Genomic DNA, 25,239 nt, shown 5'->3' on the forward strand with positions numbered 1-25,239 from the left:
GGCCCTTCATCTCCGCTTACTGGGTGCCGAGTAATTGCCTCTCAAGTGTAATATCGCCACCTCCCCTGCTGATGACATTGACTATATGATAGGGAAGCTGCCATATTTATTTCCTTTCAAGCAATACCAGTTCCAGTTGATCCTGTGTCTTTAATTCTTTTAGCCATAGACCCTGAGCTTGCAGTAGACCAGGTACTCTGACTCAACTGACTGAAGTTTTACTGGACTAGCCATATGCTTGTTCCAGGGTTTTGATTCAGACACTACTTATGCCAGAAGATTAACTGGGTTTCCAGGCGACTGGCATTGTTTGTAAGGAAATAAATATGGCAGTCTCCATATCCCTCTCACTATTCCCTTTAAAGTGAACCTGAGGTAAGAATGATATGGAGGCTGCCATATTTATTTCTTTTTAAACAATACCAGTTGCTTGGCTTTCCTGCTGATCTATTTGGCTGCAGTAGTGACTGAATTACACCAGAAAAAAGCATGCAGCTAATCTTCCCAGATCTAACAATAATATTAGAAACACCTGATCTGCTGCATGCTTGTTCAAGGTATATGGCTAAAAGTATTAGAGGCAGAGGATCAGCAGGACAGCCAGAGAGTTGGTATTGCTTTAAAGGAAATAAATATGGCAGCCTCCATATCACTCTCACCTCGGGTTCACTATAAGCAAGAACATATTGTGAGATTACACTCCTCTCAGCGCGGTCCAACATCTTCCATCAATTCCATTCTGTGCTACCCCATAATTCTACAGAAAGCCGCTGGCTGGAAGGGAATAGCTGCCTCATTCTATATGATGCCATCTTCATCTCCCCTGGAGGAGGCTTTGTATGGCCAGATGGCGTGACCACCGGTGCCCCCAGCCCTCGCAGTGCGGTGTGAGTGATCGCCCGCCTCTGCCGCAGCCTCCATTTTCTCTTTTGGCCATAAAAACAGGTGCCTGTGAAAGGCTCTGCAATGAAAAGCTAATCAGAGTGGGTAATTTGTGCATCTTCCATCCATTCTCTTCCTAGACCGTGCCGCGCGCCAGATGCGAGGTCGCCGCAAACTACATGTACGACACGCGCTATAATAGAAGGCTGATCACACATCGTTGTCAATATTCGCAGCTGGATCCCCCCTCCCTCCCCTCGGAGCACCTTGTACGGCTCCTTGAGGAGGGTGTGTGGGTGATGAATTCTACAGTGCTGAGAATAGTCTCGGCTTCTCCACTTAGAGTCTGAGAATAGCGGTTTCTGATGTGCATTGTTCACTGCAACATTTCCGAACTGTGATTCATTTCTCCTCTCCAGCTGGGCAGCACCCATTGGGTGAGACAAACGCATCTTCATTCTCGGGCTTAAATCAAACATTACAATCTTGCTTAAAGAGGTAGAATGCAGTAAATGCTTCTGGGTACCCTCTTTTAGACATCCTGGTTTCAGCATCAGAAACACTTCCTATAGCTGTATAGTGCTGTAGTTGGTGTGTAGTTCTCCCTCCCACTGAGGCTTAGGCAGGGGTCACACTCAGTTTGTAATAGTAAAAGGTATCCCCAGCATCCCTTTAGACTCTACCCCCCCCCCCCCCTTAGTCCCTTTGATTCACTACATCACTACATATTCACGTCTAAAGGGATACAGTGAAACCTCCATGAATGTGCCCTGCTCCTGCATGTGGCTTTTTTTTAAGTGGTCTGAAAGCCAGCATTTCTACTTTGCTCTAAAAGATTCCTCACACCTTTAAAGCTACTATCCCAGAATTTTTTTTTAGCAGAACATTATTATTATTATTATTTTTTATTTATATAGCGCCAACATCTTCCATAGCGCTGTACATAGTACAAACAAATAATGGGGAACAAATATACATAAGAAATACCAGACACTGTACAGTCATGACATTGAATAGAATAAATACAGATACCTACATAGTTGATGTGTAGTTGGTACATATCCATATGTTAAAATACAGCAGTATGAGAGGAGGAGGTCCCTGCCCTTGCGAGCTTACAATCTAGAATCTAGAACATCTCTGAAATGCTTAAACATAGCACTTTGTCCTTCTATTCAGCTTCATTCTGCATCCAAACTGTAGATAACAGTATATTTGTTTACATTCCAATGTTGTGACAATGTGTGTAAACACAGTCTAACAAGTGAAGGAGCTCTCGGTGCTTCAGACACGCACACAGTTCAGAAAAGCTCATAAGAAGATGTTCATATATAATATAATAAAATGCAGTTTGAGTAAAATACAATGGCAGCTTTCAGGGTATGATAAACTACACTTTGGAAACGTGTAATTTGTAAACAGACAATATTACTTATGCACAAAAGCAAATATGATAACTGGGCCCTTTTCCACTAGCAATCGCAATCACAAATCACAAACGCCAGCGATTGCGATAACTCATTAATTCTGTTATGGGATTACGATTACGATTTTTCATTTGCATTGCATTATCACTCTAAAAATCGATCCAGAAAGCGATTACGATTTGCGATTTCCAAATTGAATCACTATAGTGGAAAATACTTCTCATGATTAATAAAGTAACAACCCTAGCGATTTAAAAATCAGTAGCGATTTGAGATTTTGCGATTCAGCTGTGTAATGGAAAAAGGCCCTAGAGTAATAAAAAGTAGGAAAACACATTTTAATTGAATGTTACTGTTTGTCAGAGTTTCAGACCATTTTAATTACTTTCTGATGTCCCACCCGGCAGTGTATCGGACCCCATGGAGTGAAGGTAGGATTGGGTGGCTCCGCCTGTTGGTTGTTTCTTTTGCCTGTTCATTTCACCATACGTCTGACTGTTAGTTACCGACAGCTCCAGGTTGGTCTGAAAATACCATTGTACCTGTTTTACTGGATGCTCTAATCCTAATGAATTTACATGTATTGAGGGATTTACAGCACAAGTCACTAATTTTCCTCACTAGCAGGGGCATAACTAGAGGGGAGCAGCCCCTGCAATCACAGGGAGCCTAAAGCTGTGGGGGGCTCCCAACTATTAACCTTCCTCTGATACAGGGGACTGTTTCCTTCCTCTGATACAGGGGACTATTTCCTTCCTCTGATACAGGGGACTATTTCCTTCCTCTGATACAGGGGACTATTTCCTTCCTCTGATACAGGGGACTATTTCCTTCCTCTGATACAAGGGACTATTTCCTTCCTCTGATACAGGGGACTATTTCCTTCCTCTGATACAGGGGACTATTTCCTTCCTCTGATACAGGGGACTATTTCCTTCCTCTGATACAGGGGACTATTTCCTTCCTCTGATACAGGGGACTTTTTCCTTCCTCTGATACAAGGGACTATTTCCTTCCTCTGATACAGGGGACTATTTCCTTCCTCTGATACAGGGGACTATTTCCTTCCTCTGATACAGGGGACTATTTCCTTCCTCTGATACAATGGACTATTTCCTTCCTCTGATACAGGGGACTATTTCCTTCCTCTGATACAAGGGACTATTTCCTTCCTCTGATACAAGGGACTATTTCCTTCCTCTGATACAGGGGACTATTTCCTTCCTCTGATACAGGGGACTATTTCCTTCCTCTGATACAGGGGACTATTCCCCTTTCTCTGATACAGGGGACTATTTCCTTCCTCTGATACAGGGGACTATTTCCTTCCTCTGATACAGGGGACTATTTCCTTCCTCTGATACAGGGGACTATTTCCTTCCTCTGATACAGGGGACTATTTCCTTCCTCTGATACAAGGGACTATTTCCTTCCTCTGATACAGGGGACTATTTCCTTCCTCTGATACAGGGGACTATTTCCTTCCTCTGATACAGGGGACTATTTCCTTCCTCTGATACAAGGGACTATTTCCTTCCTCTGATACAGGGGACTATTTCCTTCCTCTGATACAGGGGACTATTTCCTTCCTCTGATACAGGGGACTATTTCCTTCCTCTGATACAAGGGACTATTTCCTTCCTCTGATACAGGGGACTATTTCCTTCCTCTGATACAAGGGACTATTTCCTTCCTCTGATACAGGGGACTATTTCCTTCCTCTGATACAGGGGACTATTTCCTTCCTCTGATACAAGGGACTATTTCCTTCCTCTGATACAGGGGACTATTTCCTTCCTCTGATACAAGGGACTATTTCCTTCCTCTGATACAGGGGACTATTTCCTTCCTCTGATACAAGGGACTATTTCCTTCCTCTGATACAAGGGACTATTTCCTTCCTCTGATACAGGGGACTATTTCCTTCCTCTGATACAGGGGACTATTTCCTTCCTCTGATACAAGGGACTATTTCCTTCCTCTGATACAGGGGACTATTTCCTTCCTCTGATACAGGGGACTATTTCCTTCCTCTGATACAAGGGACTATTTCCTTCCTCTGATACAAGGGACTATTTCCTTCCTCTGATACAGGGGACTATTTCCTTCCTCTGATACAAGGGACTATTTCCTTCCTCTGATACAGGGGACTATTTCCTTCCTCTGATACAAGGGACTATTTCCTTCCTCTGATACAGGGGACTATTTCCTTCCTCTGATACAGGGGACGATTTCCTTTCCTACCTCACACCAGGTGTTTTGTGGCTACACTTGTTATGGATGTGAGGATCATGATGGCCACACTTGTTATATGACCCTTGTGAGATGGGCCCCAAGCCCGTGAAGGGCACCAAGGGGAGGCAAGAGAAGGGGTGTGAGCATGGGGGGGGGTCAAAGTTTCCCTGGGGGCCTCATGAACTGTAGTTACGCCGCTGCTCACTAGTAGGTAAGTTTACTTTTCCATGAGGAAACAGCCTAAGGCCCTGTTCAGACTCTGCGCGTTTGCAGAACGCATAGAGATACAAAGAAAACGCAAGTTGAAAAACGCATGCGTTTGTATGTGTTTTTATTGCGTTCGAATGCGTTTTCTATTGCGTTTTTCACACAGGAAACAGAAAAGAATTATGGGAAACACAGAGAGAAACGTACACAAAAAACGCAATAGTACGCGTTTTTGATTCTCGTCCATAGACTTTCACTGCGTCCGTTTCTGTGCGTGACGCACAGAACTGCGTGCAGCAATGCGGATGAGAAACGTATGCGTCGCATACGCAAACATGTGAACAAGGCCATTAGAAAACATTAGTAGCCGTTTCTATGCGCAAAGTCTGCAGTACATGTTCTGGAAAAACGGCTAGGAACGCGCATAGTCTGAACAGGGCCTAAGTGAATTGACATTTGAGTAAGTTTAGTGAAATCAGCTGTTTTTTGTATCAGTGAATACAGTAATGGTTACTGAAGCCAAAGTGTAGAACATTCTCCATCTTGTAGGCCTGGTCAGTGATAAACATTGCTGGCTTTTACAGGACAACTGAAGCAAGAGGGATATGAAAGCTGCCATATTAATATACCTTTTAAAGAGACTCTGAAGCGAGAATAAATCTCGCTTCAGAGCTCATAGTTAGCAGGGGCACGTGTGCCCCTGCTAAAACGCCGCTATCCCGCGGCTAAACGGGGGTCCCTTCACCCCCAAACCCACCCCCGCAAGACTTGGTTGCAAGTTGGTCGTAAATTATCTTCTTCCTGGAGGCAGGGCTAACGGCTGCAGCCCTGCCTCCAGTCGCGTCTATCAGACGCGCATCGCCGCCTCTCCCCCGGCCCTCTCAGTGAAGGAAGACTGAGAGGGCCGGGGAGAGGCGGAGATACGCGTCTGACAGACGCGCGTGGGGCAGGGCTGCGGCGGTTAGCCCCCTGCCCCAACCAGGAAGCGCTCCCCCGCTGCACCGAGGGGATTTGGGGGATCAGGGACCCCCGTTAAGCCGCGGGATAGCGGCATTTTAGCAGGGGCACACATGCCCCTGCTAACTATGAGGTCTGAAGCAAGGTTTATTCTCGTTTCAGACTCTCTTTAAGCCATACTAGTTGCCTGGCTGTTTTGCTGATCCTCTGCCTTTATTTATTTATTTTATTATTTATTGGATTCATAAAGCGCCAACATATTACGCAGCGCCTCTAATACTTTAGCCATAGACGCTGAACCAGCATGCAGCAGATCAGGTGTTTCTGCCATTATTGTCAGATCTGACAAGATTAGCTGCATGCTGGTTTCTGGTGTGATTCACACCTTTCTGCAGCCAAATAGACCAGCAGGGTTTCCAGGCAACTAGTATTGTTTAACAGGACATGGGTATGGCAGCCTTAATATATTTCTCACTTCAGGTTCCCTTTAACCTCCTTAGTGGTTATCACAAGTCCAGCTCGGTGTGGAAAAAAACAAGCTAGGAGCAGTTATCCCGAGCTGAACTCGTGGAATCCGCCGGGAGGTCTATGCAGAGCAATGCGCACAGCGGGGCATACATTTGAAATCTGCGCCGGTAGACTTGGGCGCAGGATACAGCCGGTATATGGCTGATCCTGCTGCTGCACAAGTCCCGGCCGTATTAATTACTATTCCCCCTCCAGGCCGCCATGGATAGTGGGGGAATGAAATAATTCTGCTTCCAGCAATTGTTGGAGGCCAAATTATTGTGGTTTTAAAGTAACGTCGGCGCCATCTCCTGACAGCGCCGACGTTACTCACTAAGCGCTGCTCAGTTGTGATTCCCTTTGTAGTCTATGGTGGCGCCGGCTGAGCCCAAATCTAGCAGCGCCGAAAAGCACTGCTCCGCTCAGCGGGGGTTTTGATTCCCCTCCCGGAGGATCTGCCATTCTTCTTCCTCTCCTCCGAGGCTCTGTTTCCCCCGGTGAGATCGCCATCTGTCGTTATGATGACAGCCGGCAATCTCACTATAAAGTTACAGCGCCACCCGGAGGAAGGAGGGAGAACTGCAGTGCTGGATCCCAGGGAAGTGAGTGGGTGCCGGGCCTGCTGCAGATCTCTCTGTGGTCTGATTTTCTTTCGAGGTTTTAAGGTCTAAAAGCATGCTAAAAAATGGCACCGCTTTTAGACCCTAAAATCCAGAAAGAATCAGACCACCAAGGGGTTAAACGTGATTCCTCAAGTATAAATCTGAGGTGGAGTTAACCCGTAATTGAAAAATGACATGTAAAAAAAAAATGTAAAAAAGTCCATGCGTTTTCAGGACGACCATATCGTTAATTTGGAAAAAAGGGGGTTAATTGTACTCCATGTGACTGAGCAGTAAAGGCCTATTTTTCTTTCCTTTGTGAACCTGAAGGATAGCTAATGAAAGCTGCTTATTGCGGCCGCATTAATAAGATTGTGAATGGCGGCGGCCTGCTCCGCGCTCTATGGAAATCAGGGGATAATGATCAGGTTTCCGAGCCTTTCTAGACAGACCCCGTGCTCGGCCGGGCCACAGAGGTATAATTATCTGAGAGTTATCAGTCCAAGCAGCCTTAATATTTGCACTGTGTGCGCCATCCGGCCCGCACAACTCAATGTAATAATGTTCCTATTGATGGGCCGGCATTTTTTTTTTCTAAATTTCATTTCCTTGCCTTTTATTTGTGTTTCCTTGTGTCGGGGCAGTTAGCGGAGCAGCTCCACTGCAGCTTGTTAATATAGATTCTGCTGGTGGGAGCCGCGAGACACAGGCCATGTCTGTAAGCCTATTGACGCCTCGGAATAGGAATGAGGAATGCTGGCTGCGATAAGGCCACTCGGGCCGGCCTCCTCCGCTGCCGCCACCACCGCGCTCCTGCGCCCAGCGGCTGAGATAAGCCGGATTCTTGGAGAGTGTGTACCCCGCGTGCACTTATTAATCGGTACAAGAAAAACTCGGCTACAGATTTATTAAATCTCTTTATCAGGGAGCCCCAGGAGTGAGCGGAGATGGGGATCCGCGCACAATGGCCGCATTGGCTGACTGGCACTCTGACGGTGAAGTATTTAACCCTTCATGCAGTGGAGAAGCCTTGGCTATACTTGTCCATGCACAGGTGAGCTTAAAGGGCAACTGAAGTGAGAAGAATATAGATGCTGCCATATTTATTGACTTGTAAACGCCAATTGCCTGGCAGCCTTGCTGATCTATGTGGCTGCAGTAGTGTCTGAATAACACCAGAAACAAGCATGCAGCTAATCTTGTCAGATCTGACTATAATGTCAGAAACACCTGATCTGCTGCACGCTTGTTCAGGGTCTATGGCTAAAAGTGTTAGAGGCAGAGGATCAGCAGGATAGCTGGTATTACTTTAAAGGAATAAAAATTCCCTTCTCCATACTCCCCCCTTCCCCTCACCCACCGTTCCCCTCTTGACTCTGCTTCTTGCCCTTTTCTTCTACTCCCTTTTCCTCTTTCTCTCTATTTCTCTCTTTTCTTCTAATACTTGGAACTGCAGCCCTTTCCTCCTTTGATGCTCTGTCTATTCCTGATTGGCAGACCATCAGGGCCACAGCATTTGCTGTTGCTTCTTTGATTGAATCGACTCCCTTTCCCTTCCCATACATGAAAACATGCCTCAGGTAGTTGGCTATAGTCCCCTGAGGCATCCTCTTATTGACTACTCTGACCCCTGTTTTAGTATGTAAATGTTATGCATTATAGTTTTTGACAACGTTACTGTATACCATGATCCTTCTGCAATACTTATCTTTATTGTTATACTTTGCCTACGACTTCTATCTCTAAAATTAAAACTCAATACCATCTTTGAAAAAGAAAAGGAAATAAAATTGGCAGCCTCCGTATCCCTCTCACTTCAGCTGTCCTTTAAGTCCTTTTAATGAGACTCTGAAGTCTCATTTTTTTACCAGTTTTTTTTCCTGTTCAGCATCGTATTACAAGTAGATTTGGTGCATTCCTGCAGCAAAACGAGTGTTATAAAGCAGTGAAGTAGACCTGCAAAGTTCCACGACTTTGCAGGTCACAGATCGTGCTGCCCTGGAGAGGCAGAGCTTTACACTGTAGCTCTGCCTCTCCACAATCAATCTCCGCAGATCTCCGCCTCCTTCCCTCCTCTCTCAGTGAAAGAAGACTGAGAGGGGTGGGGAGAGGTGGCGATTGGCAGAGATTGACTGAAGTAGAGGTAGAGCTACAGTGTAAAGCTCTGCCTCTATGCGGAAATGGCATCTCCAGAGCCCAGGAACTTTACTGGGCTGTTTCTCTGCTTTAAAATACTCGTTCTGCCGCAGGAATGCGGCAAATCTACTTGGAATATGATGCTGAACAGCATTAAATAAAAAGGAAAGGTAAAAAAAAGAGACTTCAGAATCTCTTTAAGTCCATTTCTGGTGATGAAAGAGGTGGGACTTTGTGTCTCATGAATAGTGAAGGGAACTTCCTACCACCCTCCCCTAACCCCCTCCTCCCCTGCCTTCCTTCCTGGTATGTTTCCCCCAAAGGGACACATACAGTAATAAAAGCCTAACACAACCTCTAATCCTTCACCACTTTATCCAAACATAGAAAGATAGTTTGGCTGGAGTTGGACCTTTAAATTCAGTGCCAGGCAGATCAAAATATAGAAGCTGACAGCTTAAAGCCAAACTAATCCCAAAATGGAACAAGGCAAATTTTCAAAGCAATCATGTCGTGTCATGCAAATTATAGGTATTACCGTAGATAGTGAACTTTTCAAATTCGAAAACTTATTGCATGGTTGGGCTAAAATTTTCCTTTTGTCACTGGTCTTAAAGTGGGATTTCCATCCATAAAATCAAATTCCATTTACCCACTGCTCTGTGTTTACTATGTAGTCTACATCCTAAACGTGCACTGCAAGCATTCCAGTATAATCAGAGCCGGGACAAGGTCCTCCAGCACCCAAGGCTGAGACACCAAAGTGCGCCCCCCATCCCTCCCACCCCAACCGTCACACACTGATTGCTATTAGACTAAGAGGCGCCACAGGGCCCACAACCTCCCCAGCACCTTAATATCTAGTTATCTGGCTTGCAGTCACTGCCATGTATCCCCTTTTCTTATTTATTTCTGCTTCAAACACAATTAGGAATGCAGCTGAATGAATTCTGCGCCTTCTCCTACACTGCGCCCTGAGGCTGGAGCCTCTCCAGCCTATGCCTCGGCCCGGGCCTGTTTGGAAAGCAAAGATCAGCTGGTCTTGGAGAGAGCTCCGAGGTAATTGTAGCCATGAAGTTGAGTCCTCAATTCGTTTTACAGCCCACTAGTGATGCACCTTCAATTGAGTAAAGAACTGTTCCAAGGGTGCCTCGTCTATGAGCAGCAGAACTTATAGAGGCCCTGACTTAATGGCTAGGAGGTGGCCACGGTTGGTTCCTTGTGGCCTTATGCAATTCCCAGGATCAGTTCCAGTAAATGGAACTGTGAATTGTCACTGTAGGGTAAAAAAAGATGATTAGTGATCCAAACATTAAGAGTCTTTTGGTTAATCCAACTGAAGAAAAGTAAAACTTTTTGAGCAGTAGGATTGTAAGCCCACCCACCACGTCACGGTAGACTCTTTTAGGGTGGGTCCCTACACTACACTATGCTAGCCTACTCTGAATGGTGCTAGTCACCCTAATAGTGCTACACTAGTTAATATGCTTTTAAGCAATACCACCCCTATCCTCTCCTAACACTACCCCCTCCTCCTAACACTAGCCTATCCCTCTACTAACACTAACCTTCCCCCTCTCTAGACCTAACACTAGCCGTCTCCTCTCCTAACACTAGCCTTCTCCTCTCTTAACACTAACCTCCCTCACGCCTCTCCTAACACTAGCCTTCTCCTCTCTTAACACTAACCTCCCTCACGCCTCTCCTAACACTAGCCTTCTCCTCTCTTAACACTAGCCTTCCCCTCTCCTAACACTAACCTCTCCCCTCTCTACACCTAACAAAAGCCTTCCCCTGTCCTGACACTAATCTCCCTTCTCTCCACTCTTAACACTTGCCTTTCACTCTACTAACACTAACCTATCCACTCTATACTCCTAAAACTAACCTCCACCCTCTCCTCTCCTTACACTAACCTCCCCCTCTCTACTTCTAATACTAGCCTTCCCTTTTCCTAACAATAACCTCCCCCATCCACTCTTAACACTAGCCTTCTCCTCTCCTAACTCTAACCTCCCTCCTTTCTACACCTAACACTAGACTTGTTCTTTCCTAACAATAACCTCCCATCTTTACCCAGTACCCGCCCCCCTCCACTCCTAACACTGGACTTCCCTTCCCCTCTCCTAGCACTAACCTCTTCCTCTCTACACCTAACACTAGCCATCCCATCTCCTAACACTAACCTGCCCCTATTTCTTCTCCTAAAACTAACCTCCACCCTCTTCTCTCCTAACACTAACCTCCCCCCTCTCTACTTCTAACACTAGCCTTCCCTTCTCCTAACACTAACCTCCCCCATCCACTCTTAATACTAGCCTTCTTCTCTCCTAACACTAACCTTCCCCTTCTCCAGTCCTAGCACTAGTCTTCCCCTCTTTTAACAATAACCCCTCCCCCCACTCCTAACACTAGCCTTCCCCTCTCCTGACACTTACCTTTCCACTCCTAACAATTACCTCCCCCTCTCCACTCCTAAAACTAGTTTTTCCCTCTCCTAACACTAACCTACCCCCTCCCTACTCCTAAAACTAACCTCCACCCTCTCCTCTCCTTACACTAACCACCCCCTCTCTACTTCTAATACTAGCCTTACCTTTTCCTAACACTTATCTCCCCATCCACTCTTAACACTAGCCTTCTCCTCTCCTAACACTAACCTCCCCTCTCTACACCTAACACTAGCCATCCCTTCTCCTAACACTAACCTACCCCCATTTCTACTCCTAAAGCTAACCTCCACCCTCTCCTCTCCTAACAGTAACCTGCCCCTCTCTACACTACAACCCTAGCCTTAACACTATCCTTCTCTACTAACACTAACCTTCCCATTCACCACTCCTAGCACTAGCCTTTCCCTCTCTTAACACTAACCCCCCCCCCCTCCACTCCTAACACTAGCCTTCCCCTCTCCTTACACTAACCTTCCCATCCTCCACTCCTAACACTAGCCTTCCCCTCTCCTAACGCTAACTTCCCCCCTCTTCCCTCCGAACACCAGCCTGACAATTCCTAACACTAACCTCCCCTTCTCTACTGCTAACACTAGCCTCCACCCTTTCCACTCCTAACACTCACCTCCCCCCTCTCCACTCCTTACACTAGCTTTCTTCTCTCCCACCTTCCCCTTCTCCAGTCCTAGCACTAGCCTTCCCCTCTCTTAACACTAACCCCCCCATCCACTCCTAACAATAGCCTCCCCCCCCCCCCTTACACTAACCTCCCCCCTCTTCACTCCTAACACTAACCTCCCCCTTCTCTACTGCAAACACTAGCATCCCCCTATCCACTCCTAACACTCACCTCCCACCTCTCTAATCCTTACACTAGCCTTCCCCTCTCCTAATACTAACCTGCCCCCTCTGCACTCCTAACACTTACCTCCACCTTCTCCACTCCTAACACTAACCTCCTCCACTCCTAACCCTAGCCTTCTCCTGTCTTAACACTAACCCCCCCCCCCCACCACTCCTAACACTAGCCTTCCCCTCTCCTAACTTTAACCTCCCATTTCTACACCTAACACTAGCCTTCTCCTATCCTAACACTAAACTCCCCCCTCTCTATTCTTAACACTAGCCTTTCCCTCTCTGCTCCTAACACTACCCCCCCCCCCCCAATCCTAATGCTAGCCTTTACCTCTCCTTTCCTAACACTAACACCCCCCCCACCCACCCCCTTCCCAGTTTCCCATTGCCGCTACAATGTTTGCAGAAGATGGTAGGAGCTGCAAGCAATGATGGTGGAGGATGGCTGGGACTGTAAGAAAAGATGTTTCAAGATGGCAGGAGCTGCATGCAAAGGTGGTTCAAGATGGCAGGAGCTGCAAGCAATGATGGTGGAAGATGGCTGGGACTGCAAGAAAAGGTGGTTCAAGATGATAGGAGCTGCAAGCAAAGATGGTTCAAGATGGTAGGAGCTGCAAGCAAAGGTGGTTCAAGATGGTAGGAGCTGCAAGCAAAGGTGGTTCAAGATGGTAGGAGCTGCAAGCAAAGGTGGTTCAAGATGGTAGAATATGTAAGCAATGATGTTTGAAGGTGGCTGGGGCTGTAATCGATGACGGTGGACAAAGGAGACACTCACTGCAGGAGATGACTGACACTGCAGAATATGAATTAAAGAAGAAGTTCACTGCAAGAGATGACAGACACAGCAGGAAATGAATTGAATGAGTCGCTCACTGCAGTAGAGAAGTCACTGCAGGAAATAAATTAAAGGGGAAGATCACTGCAAGAGATGACAGGCACTGCAGGAAATGATTTGTAAGAGTCGCTCGCTGCAGTAGAGGAGCCACTGCAGGTAAAGATAGGAGCTGCAGGTGATAGCTGCAGAAGTCGCTCACTGCAGATGATGACAGGCACTGCAGGAAAAGATAGGAGCTGCAGCTAATGGCTGCAGAAGTCGCTCACTGCAGGTGATGACAGGTACTGCAGGAAATGAGTAAGAATGTAGGAAAAGCCAGGAGCCGGAAGAGATGGAAATTCTGACAGACACTGTGGCAAAAAGATATTAAAAGCAGATGACAGCAAAAACTTCAGCAGATGGATGAATTTTCAGGAGCTGCATGAGAAGGAAGGAGCTGTATGAGGTGGTTGATGGTGGATTCCATGTCAGAGCCTGCATGAATCACTTCAATGCAGGTGATGGAAGTCGCTGGACAGGATGGAAAGAGTTGCAGGACATGGATGGAGATGACAGGAGCTGCAACTGCTCTGGCAGGAGGTAACTATCACTGCATGATGCAACACCAGGAGCGGGGCCTGGACCTAGAACACTGGTCACAGACATATCCGCTCCCTGGTTCCATAGCAGTGCATTCCTCTGTGGTGATCCTGAAATCCCGATGGGCCAGGCCATGATGGTCCATTCTCTTTCTTCTCCATCCCCGATGACTCAGTCTCTTCATGACCTAAGGGAATTAAACAAACATACATGTTAGACGTTTATAAAATAAACTAATGAATCTTTTTTAAAATGTGAGTGCAATTTTGTTTATCGATTTTAAATAAAAGCAGTACTTCACGTTTATAAAATATCCAAAAATATCCAGGTGATTAGGTGATAGTCGGGTGATTAGGGGTCTTCAGGATGGCTTTGAAGGACAAGGAAGTACAGGTAACTATCACTCATTTAAAGTAAGGCTGCAGGATTGTAATTTTAGGCTGGAGATCTGCTTTAAGTACCCCCCCCCCGCATGCCTAACTTTAACCCCCCACACCTAACCTTAAAACCCTATGGGGTACCCAAATTCTGTTCCCAGAGATACAGGCTAAAGGAAACCTGAATAGAGCTTCCCTGTTGTTTAGTGGTTTCCCCCTCTCTCTCCATCCTGTGTCCTGTCCTGCCCCCCCCCCAGTTGACATTATGCAGAGTACGGTGGACGCCATGATAATGTCACCTGCTCCGACATAGTCCAGCAATGTGTGTCCTCCCGTCACCGCTTAGTTTTCCCCCTAGTGCCCGGCATCTCCTGCATTGGGTGATTAGATGAGTGCAGGAAGAGATGCCGGGCTCTAGAGGTAGAGCTGAGTGGTGACAGATTAGTTTTTAGGATTTTTTATTTTTTTTTACTTACATGGCGGCACTCCTCACGACTGACCCAGGCCCGGAATCTCATCCGTCTAAAGAGGGTCTTCGTAGCCTCCTTGAAGTCTTCTTCGCTGCTGAAGTACCAGTCGGCGAACAGGAAGATGGAGTAATAGAAAGGGATGTCTTCTTCCATCTGGTTGGCCAGGAACCTGAAAAAATGATGGAATAATAAGAATGTGCTATAAAAACATACCTATTTGTATTGCTAACTATATACTGTATATCTATATGCTACCAGACCCATGGCAGAAGAGAGAAGGAGGCTGTCATGGAGCCCCCCGATATAAGTTACCCCTCTTCTGTCAGCTATGTGAAAATATGCATGAGAAGAGGACATCATATACTTACAGAGCAGCGTAGAAGTTCCGGATGTTGTATTCGGCAATGGAAAGGCCAGCTCTGCTGAAGTAGACGAGCACCATGGCAAGCAGGTACTGTAATGGGAAACACAAATACAGAGACAATTAGCTTTTACTGATAGACAAATCAAGACTTCTATGGTACATTTGCTAATATTTACCTTGTCTGACACTCTTTTGCATCCATCATGTTGCAGGAAGATTTCAATGGCGCGGTCATCTGTGTGAGACAAAATGGTAAAATATGAGAATCGTGGTATGTTATAGAAATGGCCTTGCTGTAATGAAGATAATGGTTTTTCTAATGGTTAAACAGGTTAAATATCTCACCAAGGAGCTTGTGGAAGGCTCTCCTCATCTCTCTTGTGATGGTGACTGGCTTCTGAGAATCGGATGGACGGGCTCTGGCTGGTTGGTCGGTGTCTGTCACACCCTCCCACTTAACACTCCTGTACGGCACATGCTCGTTTCCAGGAGTGATGAGTGGAGAGGGAATGCGAGGTCCTCTCTGTCTGATTCGGATGGGATTGTCAGGTGTTCTGAATGGGTCTGGAGGCTCCTGTGTTCTGAGTGAGCTGGGAGACTCAGATGACACAATGGGACTCGGAGACTCATGTGTACTGAGTGAGCTGGGAGACTCAGATGACACAATGGGACTCGGAGTCTCAGGTGTTCTGAGTGTGCTGGCAGACTCAGATTCAGAAACGACTTTGCCTGGTGGTGTAGGTGTCTCTGCAGGCCTATCTAAAAGCTGTGCAGGGTTGGATGGGACTGCTGCAGCTGGTGCAGTCAGATCACTGGTGGGTGATGGAGATGTTTCATCAACCCCATCCAAGGCCTCTGCAACCTGTGCCATGGAGAGTGTGTGGATGGTGAAACTCTCATTTGCAGTTGGCACAGGTGCATAATAGATAGGCACTGCAGGCACTGCAAAGTCAGAGTCTGGGGAGGATCCAGACCCATCAGTCATGACGCTCCCATCCTGGGAATCAGAGGGAGAGAAGCTGATGGTGTTTGCTCTGTAGGAGAAGATGTAAAATACACAGTGTAAGTTAAAGCATTCCTGTGATAATGTCCATTAACATACATAGCACAGCTCTGGGCACTGCATGTGTATATCGCATATGAACGCACACGTTACCTGGAAAACCGCATTGCACCCGGAGCTAGTGGAGCTGAAGCTAAATCTTATAATCTAATAAAGTGTACTTACAGTGCTGCCCATAATTATTCATACCCCTGGCAAATTTTGACTTAAAGTTACTTTTATTCAACCAGCAAGTAATTTTTTGACAGGAAATGACATAGGTGTCTCCCAAAAGACGATGTACAAAAGGCATTACTGTCCAAAATTATTCATACCCTTCTCAATAATCAATAGAAAAGCCTTTATTGGGGTATGAATAATTATGGGCAGCACTGTACACATAGATGTTCACATGCCATATACTCTAACTAAATATACTACAATATGTTAGTATTATTGGCTTTATACTATTACCCAGTGGCCACAGTTTACTACACTTATGATTACATTGGCCTCAATTCACTAAGCTTATCTCCTGTCTTTAATAACGTTTCTAAAGTTATCACCATGGTAATGAGGCATGTAGTATTCAGGAAACATTTTATCTCAGGCAAACCTAAAGTTAACTCTTCTGTCTTTATGTTAAGTCTTCAATCCTTAAAATAACTCCAGAATTCTAAAGTTAAAGTTGAACATAACCACAGAGGAGGTAACTTAACTACAGAGGAGGTAACTTAAGGAATGAAGAGATAAGATAACTCTCTCACTGTGTGGTGGCAAGTTTTCTCTTGCCTTATTATCTCCAGCATGATCTTAGTGAATTGATTGCATTAAACTTTGGCTGGGTTCACACTGCACCGGATGCACAATTTTACATTTACAGTGCATATTGATGTAATGCATTGTGCCCCGTTGCAGTGTCACATTACGCACCATTGTGCATGTGATCTCCCGCTGTCACTGCCATTTAGTCTCCCACCACGGCTGCCACTGCCCCTCGGGGCCACTACAGGGGAGAAGCATTATGAGGATCCCCATTCAATTGCAATAGACCAATGGGAAGCCTCCCTCACCATGGAGAATCCTCATTGATCCATCACTTAGTGAACCAATGAGAATCCCCCCTTATCTGCTACAAAAGTCCTAGCTGAGGTGTGATTTGCTAAAACCTCTCCAGAGATATCCTCTCCAGTACGGATATCATACGGAATGTAGGCAATAAATACTGTCTGCCACAAAAGTCCTAGCTGAGCCACAGTTTGTATAAACATTAAACATCATTTTAAATGAATTATGCCCTAAAATATGTTTTTATTTAAAAAAACAAACAAACAAACAAACATGCCTTTTCAGCTCATACATCCTCAGAGACTGACAGCTGCCTGCTCACACCCCGTCAGCTTGCTACACTCCCCCATTGCTCAGGACATAGGTACTGCCATAGCAGCCACAGTATCTGGTATTGGGGTCAGCCCATGCTTACTCTGCTTACCCTTACCCACACCATAAAAGCTTTCCCCATGGTCACATTAAGACCTTTTCCACTGGCAGCAGCTTTTTGATCCAATTTTTGGATTGCATGCAATTTGCCTATCGCAAAGGCACGGCCAGTAACTACTTGAGCCCCAGAGGTTTATACCCCCGTAGTGACTAGGCCACTTTTTATAATTCAGCATTTCACAACTTTAACGGTTTATTGCTCGGTCATACAACTTAGCACCCAAATGAATTTTACCTCCTTTTCTTCTCTCAAATAGAGCTTTCTTTTGATGGAATTTATTGATGCTGCTGTTTTTAGTTTTTATTATATTAATCAAAATAGACCGAAATTTTGTAAAAAAAAAAAAAAAAAATTGTTCTTTTTTTTTTATCCCACCCCACCCAATTGGCCCAAGACTAAGATGCATACACTCCGAGAGACAGTTAATGACAAGATGTTGGCGCTATTTAAATACTAAAATAAATAAATTGGCTGGTCAGGCCGATCATTGGCTGGCAGGCTGATGACTGACTGGGTGACATACACCGACATACAACCGCCCTGAGCTGGTGACGTGGTGCTGTGCCACTAGTGACTGAGTCTGACAAATGACATGTATGTGAGAGTGAGAATGATGATTGACACACTGACTGTGATTGATTAGCACTGCACTGGGCAGGAGGCAGACTGCAGAATACTTTACATAGTGATTGCATTTTGCATTGAACCTTGCAGCTAACTAACTTAAATCAGAGTCAGAAATAATTTTTTAAAGCTGTATATGTGGGCTTTTTTGTCTGAAGTGCAGCGCCAGCGCTTATGCTCTTATGCGGAAAAATGTCCGCAATAATCCGCTAATACATGCGTGGCAAAGCTTCGCATATTGGTACTACGACTATGCAGAAATACATACGCGATGAACTACGAATTTAACGCAAAAATAACGGGCATTAGGCGAAAATAATTTTTGCATTTTCGCTCATCACTGATCTGAAGTCATATTAGATTTGTTTGGTTGATTGCTATTTCATTCTACAGCAAAATCCCCCTCCTCTTATCTTTATACTACATGATACTTGTAAAATATGGAGGGGGAGATTGCAGGTTACAGCAGAGGGGCAATTAGATATGGGGGGGGGGGGGGGTGCAGGCCACAGCAGAGGGGGCGTGGTGTAAAACCTCCATACATGACTGATGCTTTGGTGTAATGAACAGATATGCATGTTATGTGCACTGTCATGTGTGTGAATACTGGTTACAGCTGTTATATTTGTTGTGTCACCGCTGGGCATTTCATGACTGTTGCCAAAGTTTAGTACATACATTTCTACATTTCCTTTAGGCCTTGTTCACATTGTGTTCTGTCCATGTGGCCATTCGCGTTGGCCTTTTTTTGATACAAACGTACGTTGGACGTTTTTGTTAAGCGATTTTGCTTTTGCACAGCGACTGCGTTTTTTCACTTCCTGACGTAAGTCAGGAAGTCAACTCTTTGATCCGGAAAACAATAAATACAATGTATTTATTCTCAAAAACGCTCACGCAATTGCTGCACAAAGCGATATTGTGAGCGTTTGCGGTTTTCCTATACCTTCCATTGAGGCAAAATCGCAAAATGGTACAGGCACCGCTTTTCTGACCGGATCGGAAATTAACCGCTCAGATGTGAACTGTCTCATAGGGAATCATTGCACAAGCGCTTTCAGGGCGGTTTTGAAAATCGCCAGCGCTTAAAAAATGGAAAAAATGCCTCTAATGTGAACGAGCTCTCAAAGAGACTAGAAAGTCTAACATTAACATTGCATGTATCACATTGTCATACAAACATATCATGATTTTTCCTGTGTTTTTGATATAACCAGAAATACATTTAGATGAAATGGGGCTCTAGCAGTGGTGTAGCAATAGGGGGTGAAAAGGGCTGCGACTGCACTGGGGCCCCAGGACCAGATGAGACCACTAGGGGCCCTCCCTCATCCACAGTATTTGCCCTTCTAAGGTGCTATGCTGTTACTGATCACTTCTATAGAATAGATGCCTTGACTAGTGGTAATCATTAATGAACTGTCCCCTCCTCTGCTTACACCTCTTACACTGTGGATGCCCTTGCCAGGTATTGTTGCAGATAAGAATTGTTATGTTGTTGAATGCTTGGCAGGCACCATGTAAAACTTGCACTGAGGCCTAAAGATCCTTAGCTACGCCACTGGGCCCTTGGCAAGATAGCTGTTTTTACACACCGCAGATGGTCACCTGGCTTTTTTTAGTAAGATTTGATGGGGGCTAGCATCCACCAGGCCCCTAGACTCTCTCCAAGCCCTAGGCAACTGCCTAGCTTTACATTTTGGATGATCTAGCTCTGATGCTAGGCCTAAGCCCTACCTAGGCTACTTCAACTCACCAAGGAGAAAACTAGTCCTAAGGCCTACCTACTCCACATGTCACCAAAAGATATATATCCCACAATCTGGCAATAAAAGGCCCCATGCAGCCCAGAATTAGTAGCAGGGCTCTCCTCACTGGTTTTCCATCCCCCTACAGCTCTCTGATGGCCTCTGGTGGCTCCACTTACCTCTCGGTGTCTTGTCTGGCACTCATCTTGGGCAAAAATGACCAAAACTGGTTAAAAATGTCACTGGTTGATAGTGAGTCACTAGAAATGTCTCTTTGGAGTAAAAAAAATCGACTGGAAGTCACAAATATTCACTGAAAACCAAAGAAGCAGGAGAAAATCCGTTGAGATGTCTCCTGATCGATGGCTTGCATGTGAATGAGGACCAACTGCCATTCTCAACTGCTTTATCAACTGCCAGTCTCACGGCAAGTCTCACGGCAAGTCTCACAGCCAGTCTCACGGCCAATCTCATGGCCAATCTCACGGCTAGTCTCATGGCCAGTCTCACAGCTGCATATGCCAGGCAACTGTCCCTCCCCTGCAGATCAGCTGACCAACTAGCTGCAGTAATGTAGCAATTTCCTATTCCCATTCATTTAGCCATAACTTTATCACTGCTTATCACACTTAGATGATCTATATCTTATTTTTTTCACTGCAAATTAGGCTTTTTGGGGGTGATACTTGTTTGCAGTTTTTACTTTATTTTCTATTCATTTTTAAAGAAAAAACAAGGAAAAAATGAAAAAATTCACTATTTCTCACATTCTATTCCCTATAGTCTTAAAATAAACAATGCTACTGCAGACAAAAAACACATATTGTATTTGCCCATTTGTCCTGGCTATCACAACATTTAAATGATCTTCCTAGTATTTTGAATGGCAACAATATATTATTTGGAAATATTATGCAAAGTAGAAAATAAATGGTAGCGCATCCTACCAAGCTGCACCGACTGACACCGACGGTAGGAACACGCAGCAGAAACACTGGCTTACTTACACTGGCTTACTTAAAACACTAGCATTAACGCGCATAATGTAAGTCAATTGCCGCATGAAAAAACGCCTTTGTTTGCGTTTTGCAATGTGCTTTTTTTTTTTAAACTTGCTGCATATTTTTCCAAAATGCATTTAAAACGCACACAATGTATGTCAATGGTGACACACAGGTATAGCTTCTTAATTCGTTTTTATTGCCTTTTTTATGCGTTTTTGTATAAAAAAAACAAGTTTGATAATGTATTTTCGTTTCCTGTTAATTTCCTAGTGTTGAGCCAGAGAGGATGAAAAGTGATTGTTTATTGATGCTTTTTTATTTATCCAATATAGCAGATTGCTGAACCATGTCTTCCACACACACTTGATTTTTGCATGCAGCTTTCCATCTGCTTTTCTCTCTGTCCTCCTTCTCTCCCCACTGTCCCTCCTTTACCCCAGTCTCTGCTTCTTCAGCCTTCTATTCCTCTGTTGCACCCACTCCAGTCCCCTCCGATTTTTTCTCTCATGATGATGACATTTGCGCACAGATGAGAATATATGTGAAAATACATGGACATGCAAATTGTTGCTAAATTAATTCAATAGATATGAGAAAACACCTTCATATAACATACATTTGTTGGCCATCATTTCTTTTGAAAATTTTGCACCAGGTGAAAATATAAATTTTGATGCAAAAAATACTTTGGATACAACAATTACTTTGAGCTCATCCCTAAACATAAAGCCGTGTGAAGAGATCAGAGTTCTGCCTACACCGGCGTCTCCTCACCTACAGCCGACCCTACTTGAGTAGAAAGCAGTTTAGGTGTCCAATGACGATATCATTTTAGCGAATGGTCGCCCTTCCAATTCCATAATTGTGACCAGAACAAATCGTTTAGAAGGAATTGATCGGCCCCATACATGGAATACAAAATATAACCAATCTGATCATTTTAAATAGAATCGATCCACAAAATAGATCAATTAAATGATTTATTAATTGAACATTTTTTTTCGATTGGCACCATCAACACTATCCAAACCCTGTCTATTGGAAGATCGATTGCTAAAATTGTATCGTTTATGGGCATCTGAAGCAGTGTTGCTTGCGAATTTTCGCCCAACTCATTTTCGCATCAAAAATCCCGTTTTTGAATTCGGCGAATTTTCGCGAAAATCTTCAGAAATATTCGCGTTTTCGGCCAGCATCAAAAATTGAAGTATGCGGATGCTTATGCCCTTATGCTGAAAAATGTCCGCAATAATCCGCAAGAAACTTCGCTGCATGCGGACGCTTATGCCCTTATGAGGAAAAATGTCCGCAATAATCCGCAAGAAACTTCGCTGCATGCGGATGCTTATGCCCTTATGCAGAAAAGTGTCTGCAATAACCCGCCAGAAACGTCGCTAAATGCAGACGCTTATGCCCTTCTGCCGAAAAATGTCCGCAATAATCCGCAAGAAACTTCGCTGCATGCGGACGCTTATGCCATTCTGCTGAAAAATGTCCGCAATAATCAGCAAGAAACGTCGCTAAATCGTTTAAAAAATGGCAAAAACGTCTCTAATGTGAACGAGCTCTCACAGAGACTATAAAGTCTAAAATTAACATTGCATGTATCACATTGTCATAAAAACATATAATGATTTTTCCTGCGTTTTTGATGTAACCAGAAATACATTTAGATGAAATGGGGCTCTAGCAGTGGCGTAGCAATAGGGGGCCCCAGGACCAGAGGGGCCCACTAGGGGCCCTCCCTCAACCACAGTATTTGCCCTTCTAAGGTGCTATGCTGTTACTGATCACTTCTATAGATGCCCTGACTAGTGGTGATCATTAATGAACTGTCCCCTCCTCTGCTTACACCTCTTACACTGTGGATGCCCTTGCCAGGTATTGTTGCAGATAAGAATTGTTATGTTGTTGAATGCTTGGCAGGCCCCATGTAAAACTTGCACTGAGGCCTAAAGATCCTTAGCTACGCCACTGGGCCCTTGGCAAGATAGCTGTTTTTACACACCGCAGATGGTCACCTGTTTTTTTTTTTTTAGTAAGATTTGATGGGGGCTAGCATCCACCAGGCCCCTAGACTCTCCACATGCCCTAGGCAACTGCCTAGGTTTACATTTTGGATGATCTAGCTCTGATGCTAGGCCTAAGCCCTACCTAGGCTACTCCAACTGTCACCAAGGAGAAAGCTAGTCCTAAGGCCTACCTACTCCACATGTCACCAAAAGATAATAATCCCACAATCAGGCAATAAAAGGCCCCCATGCAGCCCAGAATTAGTAGCAGGGCTCTCCTCACTGGTTTTCCATCCCCCTACAGCTCTCTGATGGCCTCTGGTGGCTCCACTTACCTCTCGGTGTCTTGTCTGGCACTCATCTTGGGCAAAAATGACCAAAACTGGTTAAAAATGTCACTGGTTGATAGTGAGTCACTAGAAATGTCGCTTTGGAGTAAAAAAAAATCGACTGGAAGTCACAAATATTCACTGAAAACCAAAGAAGCAGGAGAAAATCCGTTGAGATGTCTCCTGATGGCTTGCATGTGAATGAGGACCAACTGCCATTCTCAACTGCTTTATCAACTGCCAGTCTCACGGCTAGTCTCACGGCAAGTCTCACGGCAAGTCTCACAGCCAGTCTCACGGCCAATCTCATGGCTAGTCTCATGGCCAGTCTCACAGCTGCATATGCCAGGCAACTGTCCCTCCCCTGCAGATCAGCTGACCAACTAGCTGCAGTAATGTAGCAATTTCCTATTCCCATTCATTTAGCCATAACTTTATCACTGCTTATCACACTTAGATGATCTATATCTTATTTTTTTCACTGCAAATTAGGCTTTTTGGGGGTGATACTTGTTTGCAGTTATTACTTTATTTTCTTTTCATTTTTAAAGGAAAAACAAGGAAAAAATGAAAAAAAAATCACTATTTCTCACATTCTATTCCCTATAGTTTTAAAATAAACAATGCTACTGCAGACAAAAAACACATATTTTATTTGCCCATTTGTCCTGGCTATCACAACATTTAAATGATCTTCCTAGTATTTTGAATGGCAACAATATATTATTTGGAAATATTATGCAAAGTAGAAAATAAATGGTAGCGCATCCTACCAAGCTGCACCGACTGACACCGACGGTAGGAACGCATAGCAGAAACACTGGCATTACTTAAAACACTAGCATTAACGCGCATAATGTAAGTCAATTGCCGCATGAAAAAATGCATTTGTTTGCGTTTTGCAATGTGATTTTTTTTTTTTAAAACTTGCTGCATATTTTTCCAAAACGCATTTAAAACGCACACAATGTATGTCAATGGTGACACACAGGTATAGCTTCTTATTTTGTTTTTATTGCCCTTTATATAAGTTTTTGTATAAAAAAATAAGTTTGATAATGTATTTTCGTTTCCTGTTAATTTCCTAGTGGTGAGAGAGGACGAAAATGTGTTTTTATACTAGCCACATTCCAAAACATTTGCATAAAACGCATATCAAAAACGCATACAATCAAAACACAGAACATTTATATCACGCTTTTCTCCTGGTGGACTCAAAGCGCCAGAGCTGCAGCCACTAGGACACGCTCTATAGGCAATAGCAGTGTTAGGGAGACTTGCTTAAGGTCTCCTACTGTCTTATTGGACAGCCAGAGCCAAGATTCGAACCTTGGTCACCTGCGTCAGAGGCAGAGCCCTTAACCATTACACTATCCAGCCACCACTTAACCATTAAACTATCCAGTATACAAAACGCACAAAACGACACTTGCCATTCATATGTGCAAAACGCAAGCAAAATGCATGTGCAAAATGCATGTATGAAACACAAACACACTCAAAACGCACTTCATTATGACAAAAACACCGCACAAACACATATGCAGCAAAACGTAACCTTTGACGCACCGTCTAGTGTATTCAAAGCCTGAGTGCATAGGACATCCGGATAGTTCTATTCGGATATCTCCCAGTTACCTGTGCGGGGTGGGCGGGGGGTCAATCTTACCTGTCTGACGTCTTCTTCTGTCCGTCCCTCGGCGCCTCCCACGATGCGGTCCAAGCAGCGGTCACGTGATTACAAACACTTCCTCCTTCCGGGTTGAAGGAGGAAGTGTTTGTAATCACGTGACGCACGTGGAGCGCATCGTGGGAGGCGCCGAGGGACGGACAAAGAAGACGTCAGACAGGTAAGATTGACCTCCCCGCCCACCCCGCACAGGTTTACTGGGAGATATCCGGATAGCAAATTTCCGGGTATCTCCCGGATCCGGATTTGAGCAGCACCACATAGGGCATAGCGCACGGCTCTGCATTGTTTAATGGGAACGAGCGCTTAGTGTCCCCTTAGTGAATCTTTATATGTAATGTCCCCTTATAGTGGTCCCTTTACTGTGTGCCCCCATGTTGTGCCCCTCTTGTAACTGCTACTG

General features: G+C 44.8%; 2 protein-coding genes across 6 annotated transcripts in view; one reads left to right on the plus strand and one right to left on the minus strand.

Annotated features, from left to right (window-relative positions):
- GRIP2 (glutamate receptor interacting protein 2) overlaps positions 1-25,239 on the plus strand; it is a 627,309-nt gene that overhangs the window by 189,221 nt on the left and 412,849 nt on the right. The window contains exon 1 of one of the 5 annotated variants that reach the window (XM_068253051.1): positions 2,673-2,740. The exons of the other annotated variants lie outside the window; for them this stretch is intronic. Coding sequence (XP_068109152.1) covers positions 2,701-2,740 — 40 coding nt within the window. The 5' untranslated portion in view covers positions 2,673-2,700. Of the gene's footprint in view, positions 1-2,672; positions 2,741-25,239 lie in introns of those variants that run through there. 5 annotated transcript variants of the gene reach the window in all.
- Positions 12,682-20,084, minus strand: LOC137532496 (speedy protein E4-like). Its single transcript, XM_068253061.1, has 6 exons — positions 19,981-20,084; positions 15,232-15,920; positions 15,063-15,121; positions 14,891-14,976; positions 14,529-14,691; positions 12,682-13,862 (listed from the first exon to the last, which is right to left on the minus strand). The coding sequence occupies exons 1-6, from the start codon at positions 20,004-20,006 to the stop codon at positions 13,683-13,685; spliced, it is 1,203 nt and encodes a 400-aa protein (XP_068109162.1). The 5' UTR covers positions 20,007-20,084; the 3' UTR covers positions 12,682-13,682.

This window comes from Hyperolius riggenbachi, chromosome 9, assembly GCF_040937935.1.
Source record: "Hyperolius riggenbachi isolate aHypRig1 chromosome 9, aHypRig1.pri, whole genome shotgun sequence".
Lineage (NCBI taxonomy): Eukaryota > Metazoa > Chordata > Amphibia > Anura > Hyperoliidae > Hyperolius > Hyperolius riggenbachi.